The 8810-nt window shown below is 38.9% G+C and overlaps 1 protein-coding gene across 1 annotated transcript; it reads right to left on the reverse strand.

Annotated features, from left to right (window-relative positions):
• Nucleotides 1–1470: 1470 nt before the first annotated feature.
• Nucleotides 1471–8489, reverse strand: KIAA1456 (KIAA1456 ortholog). The gene is made up of 3 exons (XM_010160949.1): nt 8336–8489; nt 5165–5338; nt 1471–2513 (listed from the first exon to the last, which is right to left on the reverse strand). Exons 1-3 carry the CDS (start codon nt 8487–8489, stop codon nt 1471–1473), a joined length of 1371 nt encoding a protein of 456 aa, XP_010159251.1.
• Nucleotides 8490–8810: the final 321 nt, after the last annotated feature.

Genomic DNA, 8810 nt, shown 5'->3' on the forward strand with positions numbered 1-8810 from the left:
TTGATGCTTTATATTCAAAGTTCTTTGCTTACTAATAGGGCAGACATGTGGGTCTCTAAAACTGCTGTATCAAAAGAGTTGATCTCTGGGGTGAACCTATGCACCACCAAAATAACTAAAACCACCGACTGTAAATAAAGCTTAAAAATGGAGTGACTTTGTGCTAACAAAGCCATTAGCCCAGCCCAGCCCTGCTTCAGTTGGTGACACAATTTCACTGCTCATTTTCAGAAGCCAGGTGAATCCACGGCATATATAACTTCACATCATAAGTCTCCCAACAAAAGGGGTGAGATTACCTGGGTGTAAAGAACTATATGAGAGTTTATATAGAACTGCTGCAATCTAGTAAAACCCTATGATGATGAGGCACCGTATTCTGCAAAATTTATGTCTCACAGGGAATGGGAAAGTTGTTTAAGCAATCTGTTTTAATTTAGGTCTCAAAAGATCCATTTAACCTGCAGAAGATGGGAATTTGTATTTTATATACAAACTGGACTTGTATCCTCTTCCTATCTACACTATTTAACACACCATTGAATATATATTCTCATGTCAGTGAATGAGGAGAGCAAATATGACAGCTGACCGGATATGACCTGGAATTTTATTAATTTTATCTAGCTTCCCAGGCTTATCAGAAAGATATACGTACCTCAAATATTTGATATTCTGTAACCTTTACATAATACTGACTCTCTCGTAAATCCCTCTGACTTCTATATACACATAACCAATGAAAAACCACAGCAAAGGAAATTAAGATAGAGCATTTGCAGGAGCTAGCATATGGAACTTAAACCTTCACCTGAGATACAAATTAAATTATTTTTAAAACAGAAGTCAAAAATACTGTTAGAAAATTTGTTCTGTCATTTGTTCCCAAATACCGACCTCAAATGACGAAACAGGCAGAGCTTGTTTTGTATGTGGTTTTCGCCCATTAACAACTCTACTCCAAACTAAGTAGCACTGGGACCATGCTCACTCCCAGTTCTGCAGCATGCACTCAGCAGTATAGAGTCAAGTACATTTTTAAATGTGCCTATGTCTCTATTTATAGGACTTAAGAACAGGGAGTAATGTGACACACTTTCAAGGTTTGAAGAGCAAAGCCTAAACTTTCTACTGAGGATATTTCTCATAAAAGATGCCCTGATCCTTGTCTTATAAAAGGGTTTTATTTTTCAATAAAAAAGTATATTTAAAAACACAATTATTTGCTAAAAGCAATATAAAATTCTCCAGTTTTAACTTCATAAAAGTTTAACAAAACATAAATATTGCTTCCCACTCACATTCCTATATACAAACCTTGCATGAGCTAGCTGAATAGGTAGAGAGATAGTAACACAGAAATGAACAGCACACGACTACATGAGATTCAAATTCCATGTCACACTGCACAATCACAGAACACAAGGAGCAGCTTAAAATCCTCAGTCAGGGAGTTCTGCTTTGTTCCCTTTACAGATGTGTTCCTCTCTTCTCTGCAATAACGCACCAGTTCCCATGGTCGTAGCAGGAAGAAAGTATCTGAAGCTCAGGCACATCCTCTTCTACCAGAGAGCACAGCTCCCCTTCCCGAAAGACGTGGTAGTAACGCATGAAGGCTTTTGTATCCAAGGTGGCACCAGTGTGGTCCCCAACAGACACTGCTGAATCCAACGCAGAGTCAGTGGAGTCCGTTGTTGAAGTTCTTTTGAAAAACTTGCTAGCATTAGACTTACCAGCATCATCTTTATGACAACCACAGCCATCGTCCCTGTCTTCCACTGGGCCATTTATAAAGGAAGCTTCTTCACCCTTGCTCTGAGCTACACTTTGGTGTCCTCCGTTTAAGCTTAAATCCTTCAGTGCATCTGTGGCCGGAGACCACTCCGGTTTTTTGAGAGGCAAGCTTTCCACGAACACATCATCATCATCTAAACTTTGTTCTTTTAACAGTGCCCTGTGGTGATCTAAATCCAAACTGCAGTGTCGGGAATGCTGAATGGGTACAGGACTGTTTGCCCATTCCCCTTCGTTCTTCAGAGGTTTCGTTTTGTCAGTTTGCTTCCTAAGGGCTGATTCGTCAAGGGATCTGGAGAAAAACCATGAGCGGAAGGATCTTCCCAGAGCACTGTAAAATCTGTTTTCTTCTTCAGAAATTTTCATGCAGCAGGCTCTGGATAAGCAATGGTCCGTACTGTGGGAATGCTTAGAATCAGTTTCTGGCTGCAGAGACGTTTGGTAGCTGCAGTCAGAGATAACTAGCTGCGCAGGGTGCACGTCTCGGCTTTTTATGGCATGCACAAACTCACCCTTATCTCCAGATTGATTCGATTCTGAAAAATGTCGTGAGCACAAGGCCCTGTTCCAAGGAACAAATACGTCTTGTTTCTCAAAGTGACGGTTCTTTTGTTCCATAGCCCAAACATAAATCATCATCTGGCCTCCGGGTATCAATACCCTTGCCATTTCCCTTATTGCTTTGATTCTTCTTTGTTTAGTTGAGAAATGATGGATCACTGCAAAAAAGGACAGGCATTATGTATTGAATATTAGTGAGGACGTAGCATTTTAGTCTTCACCCTCTTCCACTTGGTTAGTCATTTTGGTTGCCATACCCCAAATATCACTCACTACAAGTCAGCAACAGTGCTGAATTTATTGGCACCAGAGTGCAAGTTTACCCCAGAATGGTCTCTTTTACATTTATGTTCAATGAATAGGAAAATCCCAAAGAAGGAAATTCATCTCATCTCAAAGCAGGGATTCATGAAAAGTCAGGCATATAAGCTGGAAGTTTCTGTTTCTCCACATCACCCATAGAAGACCGTGGCATGACTAGCTTTCACATAAACGTCCAGTCTTAAAGTGACTTAGATAACATTAAGTTTGACTTTAGTTTTTGGGACACTTTTCAGACTTATCTTACTGAAAACAGAAAATATTTTCACCATGTAACAAATACAGCAAAATGTAGTATCAGTAAAAAGATACTCTGCATTTTTGTATCAAAATAAAATTATTGATCACTGTATCTGAATTTTCTTTCCGGGAGAATTTCCACATTTTCAGATTTCACTGCAATGTCAAATGAAGCTACGTTTCAAGATTTTCACACTGTCTCTATCTTCACAGTCACCTGAAGGAACCCATTTTAATAGCTAGAGAATAGCTAAGTCAGGTGTTTTCTCTCTAAACTATCAAAAACATCACTGAGCTTGGTCATGTTGTTCTGTATATCAACAGCACTAGATTCCTTCAAATCAATGATGTTAAGAGGACTGGTTCCATATTTTGTTTCAAACAGACTTGAAGCCGGACATTCTTATGTGCAAAACTTTCAACCTACCCATATAACAACATACAATAATAGCATATGTTCTTAGGTGAAGACATCTCCATACTTTCAGAAAAATTAAATTATCTTCATACATGCTGCTTGACAGAAGCCAATTCTGCTTGTAGAAAAAGTGTTATTTCAACACTGCAGTTATGAAAAGTGTGTCCAACTACGCCCGTCTCTATTCAAAACAATGATTAATTACCAAGGGGAAAAAATGTAGCCTTTTATTTTTTGTTTTTTACCAGAAGCCAAGAAAAGCGTTCTTGGCAGTTGATATTAACTAGGCCCTCACAAGAAGCTGAGAGGACAAGACAGCCAACCCTAGGAGTTCCCCAGTCTAACAGTCAGTGCCTGTTTCCAGGTACTGCTGACTCTTGTCAGTATTTTCTTTAACTTTGCAAAAGAAATATAAAAAACTAGTTCAATTTCTAGAACAAGATGGGTAGAAAGGAACTGATCTTCTCTCTCATACTGGAGTTAGGTCACATACCACCACAGAACATCCTGCAAAATAATATCAAAACTGACACAGACAGCATAAGCATGTGAGCTTAGTTCACCAGACAGAAGTGCCAATCAACCACCAGAACCTGTGCAAGCTCTATCTCAGCAATTCATTTAATGGGTGAAATAGTCTTCATGTTTAAAATTATATAATCACTCTGGTAGTTCTGCAGAAATTTAAATCCTATAAAAAGGATTAGGCCAGCAAAGCCAAGAAGAGTATTTGAGTATGTACATAAATACTTGCTATTCTCTGGAACGGGATGAAAACCACTTTATTTAGAGTAAGATGGACACAGGCATACCACGTCTCTATTCAAGAGGGATTAAAATCCATTATTGTTAAACGTACAGAAATAACACAGGAACTTATAATCTTGTCAGGCCTATAACTGGTATAAATATTAGATCGGTATGCCACCCTTCAAAGTCAGCTGATCCAATAGCACTGAACTGATGCTACAAGACCTGAAATGTAGGTTGAGCTCACCGGTTAACTAGCCAACATGAAAGCAAAGTGATACAGATACTGCTTGCACATTAGGCACCCTTTCTTTCACTCTGCATATGTGAAAAATTCTATCACAGTTCAAGTAGTTCATTGCTTGCTATCAACACCATGCTTTATACGTTTGCAGAAACAGCCAGAAAGAAGTTCAAGCAAGAGTAGAGTTAAAAATGTAGACTGTAACTGGTTACTCTAACTACTCCTCATCTACCCTCTTCCAGTTCATACTTCTCAAATTATGACTAATACTTTCTGAAAGAGAGGTGAGAGGAGTTAAGATGCTGAGATGTTTCGCTCATTTTAGACAAGAGCCACTTGTATGGCTCTAAGTTCTTATTTCATTACAATTCTAGAAGAAATTTGAGTTCATAACATAATAGTTAACGTGAGTTTCAAGTTCTGCTAGAGAGACAGCAAGTTTCCATTTCAATGCATTTGCTGGTCAAAACAGATCTTAAGGAGGAACCAAAAGTTTATCTTGATCCCCTAATCTGTTCAAACTGCGAGCAGCCATGTTTATATTAGTTCTTACTTGCTTAAGATGCATGCTGGAAGGAAATCTTTTCTCCGCAGGGTGAACAAGACCACACATAAACAAACAAATTATCTACATAATTCCCTGGCCAACAGTGCCTCTGTGCAATGGAACCGGGTTTTTTTTCTTCACTTTTACTACACTCACTTCAGTAATATCTGTTGTGATTCTAAGGGAATTGTTTCAAAACAAATTTAACTGAAATGAAGGCACATGGCAAGAAGAGGATGCTCAAAAATTCACATTTTCTGTGGGCCAGCACGCATGTATGTTGTCTTACCTCCAATGGAAATGACCGCATTGAAGCAGTGGTCCCTAAAGGGAAGGTTAAGGTTGTCACATACCAGAACTTCATCATCTTTCTTCCTTGCAATCTCTACCAACGGTCCGCAGTAATCGCAGCCAAGAGTATACACCTGACTGTTGACACCGAGATACTTTCCAGTTCCACAGCCTAAAGGAAAGAACACTACTAGATCAGAAGTCACGTCTCATGCATATGACTTTCCCAAAGCAGTGAAAATAATTGGAGGGGGGGAAATTTCCTCATTCTAAGTTTCCTGGAAAACAAAATGAGAGCTTGCTCCTACTATTCTAACTGCTGCAGGACTCATGTGGACGGTTTGACATTATACGTTCATACCATCAGGGGTTTAACAGTACCAACATCACCAACAAAAATACTCATTACAGAGCCCTGTGCAATAGCCAGTGATATGTATTTCTTTGGGAAAGAAGGGCAAGTGCAGGTGGGAGGAGGAAGGAGTGGTCCTCTGCAGCCACTATTGTCTATCTTATGGCAAAAAAACAACCATGCTGCTCCATACTGAGCCTTTATACAGCCTGGTGTCCGGTTTCCAACAGGGAGCATAAATGGGTGACCAGGAAAGAATAAGAACAGGGTAAGCATTATGACCCTTTTCCTCAGTACCCTTCCAGCTTCCGGCTACTTTCTGTTCAGGGGTTTTCCTGAAGCCAATGTGTTTTGTCCTTTTAGCAATCTGCAATAGATCTCTCTTCCAAGTACTACCCCAATCTTTGCTAAACCCCATGCAGTACCTCTCCAGTGTGTCCTGTTTCTCTCCAGGAAGTCCTAAACTACAGCTGTCACTGACAATTCGGAGAGGAAAAATTTAACTTCAGATACAGACTTGAAAATAACCATAAATCACAAAAATTCCTGCCAAGACACATCCTTTTTGTATCTTTGTGCCAATGCATCATAATGCATGTAAACATAACGACCTCTTCCAGCATGTCTTTCACCTGAAAGCGTATCTTCAAGGACTGTGCTGTACTACACTGAAATCCTTCAGAGTGCTCTTCAATACCGTATGCACAACAGGCACTTTTCAAAATTAGATTAGGAAACATTCGCTGCAGTTATGGGTCAGTAGTGAAGAATAATTCCTGAAACTTAACAGCCAAGCAACGGGGTAGCAGCTTGGCAAAGAGAACCATCTCAGTACTGGTAATTCAATTTAAAGGACTGAAGTTATCTTTAGAAACATCACTGCTTCTTGCAGCGCTGCTGCTCTCATTGATGGTAATGTGCACCATTATCTAGAGAGACAGCACAGGAACTGTTAGAGAACAGCACAACAGTTCAGTGGTGAAAAAAAGAGCATGTTTGTAAAGCGAGAAGCAAGCACTGTTCTTTGAAGTAACACTTAAGAGAAATGGAAATTATTAATATTGTTAATGCAGTCGAAGGAATATTTGCAATGATACATGAAGCTCTGCATGTTAGAAAACTGAGTTTTAAAATGAGCATAAAGTATTATTGGTTACTGTGTTTGCAGAAGGAACACATTTAGTCAGTCATACATTAATTTAGAAGATTCAGTTGCTTAATAAATGGCTTTTGTGGAGTTCTTTTCAATCACAGTGAGTTTTTGGAAGTATACAGTCCTCTCTGGAATGAGGCTAAATAGGGACAACACTCCCAGTACTCTAAAAATGTACATTTGCAGGAGATTCACTTTCAAATGAGTCATCAGGAGGGTGGATTCCTTCATGAAGCTGTTAGCAATGGCCATGCTATTGTCATTTATTTTGATGAATGAACAATAATAAGACAATTAGATGAAAAGATATTTTATTCTATCATTACCATGCTTCATGAAAAGCTAGCAAAAAAAAATATATTTCATAAAAGATGGTATTAAACAGAAAAGAGAACTATCAATTGAACACCTCATGCTGCAAATGTTGGTGCTACTAGACAACCCTCCTCCCAAAATACATACCAAAACTAAACACAATAGTCAGATTCCTGTAGATCTGATTAAACCTCATAAAAGGAGGAACACTGTGTGCCTTGATGGGAATACTCTTATTGGAAACTGTCAGCATCTACTTTCTCTCCAGATACATCCCATGTACTTCAATTATTTCAGCTGAAACTGTAACAGAGTGACCTTAAGCTTTCAGCAACCGCTGCAATGCCTGCTGATAGAGCCTCAAAGAACTTCAGCTGAGCTTCAAATGACTTCTATTCATGTGACAAAAATGTAGCTGAGAAATATCATGTTAAGCTGACTGTTGAATGACTGTGTGCCACAGGATATTTCCTGAGATTATTAGTGAAAATGGTGCAGATATGTATAAAAGAAGATACATATTCCAAATAACAGCCATCAAGTACTTTTGGGGCACTGCTCAACAGCAGTGGGAGAACTATATATTATCTTCTGATTACGGCCTACAACATCTTCAAATAACGTTTTTCTCTTACAGGATAAGGCAGATGCATAATTTAGTGTCTGCATTTATTACACTGTGCTGTCTAAAAGCCTTTTATTAGTCTAAACAGTGAGGAAAATCCGATGATGTAAAGGAGCCCCTGGTTTGCAATGATGTGCTGTACAGGATGGAAGTCATAACACAAAGCAAAGACACCAGGAAACCCCAGAAAGTCTGTAGATGGAATGGAAAATCAAAGTATAAATTGAACATGTAGAAAAAAAAAGCAGGAAAATGAGGTTTTGGGGTCCCTATTAAGGATCATAGGGAGATTCTCGGATCATAACTTATGTTTTTAAATAGCAATCACATTAGAAGATTTAACTTAAAGCCTTGATAGGAGAAGTTTAGAACAAATGAAAAGCAATAAATTGCAGACCAGCAGTACTTAAACCAGGAAATCAAAAGAAACTGAAATATGAAATAATTGAGCTATTAACACCTTTTTTAAAAAGGGCTCCAGGGAAATGGCAGACATACTAAGCCTTTGGGGAAACTGACAGATTAAGGCTTAGCTCAATAAAAATAAGGCAAAAATTGTATTTACTGCCTAGTGGTACATGGCATCTAATACAGGTTTTAAAACAATTTTAAAACAATGTTTAAAGCAAATTTAAATGAGTTATAAGAACAGTTGCTCGGAAGGATACACCTGAGTAACATGCAAGCTAATAGGGCTTACAGACAGTCTTTCGCCCCAGCTTACCTATGTCAGCAACAAGGCTGCCAGGTTTTTGCTCCAGCAGAAAGTTTCGAACACGAGGCCATGCTTTGCTCTGCAGATCATTAAAGTAGGCAGCTGTGTTTTCATAGACACTGTGCACGTGCTGCTTTTCTAGCTGGGTAGCCTCATGTTCCATCCTGGAAACATAATGAAGAAAGATTGCATACAACAAAACACAGACCGTTGTAGCGTCGACTTGACGTATTATAGACATGCATAATTCAGGACCTTGTAAGTTTACACTAATAAGGTCATTGCATCCACCTAACAGCCATCATATTTACAAAATGGTCTGTACTCAAAGGATCTGATTTTATATCATGAAAGTCAAGGAAAAATTTGAACGTATCATCTTGCCCGAGGAGCATTATGTAACTGCACATGCCTATTCAATAATATGCACATTCCTAAGTAAGTTCACCCGTGTAGGAAAAGCTTATCTGGTGCAAAACAGAGC

This window comes from Eurypyga helias, unplaced genomic scaffold (assembly GCF_000690775.1).
Source record: "Eurypyga helias isolate BGI_N326 unplaced genomic scaffold, ASM69077v1 scaffold50911, whole genome shotgun sequence".
In the NCBI taxonomy this organism is placed as follows: Eukaryota; Metazoa; Chordata; class Aves; order Eurypygiformes; family Eurypygidae; genus Eurypyga; species Eurypyga helias.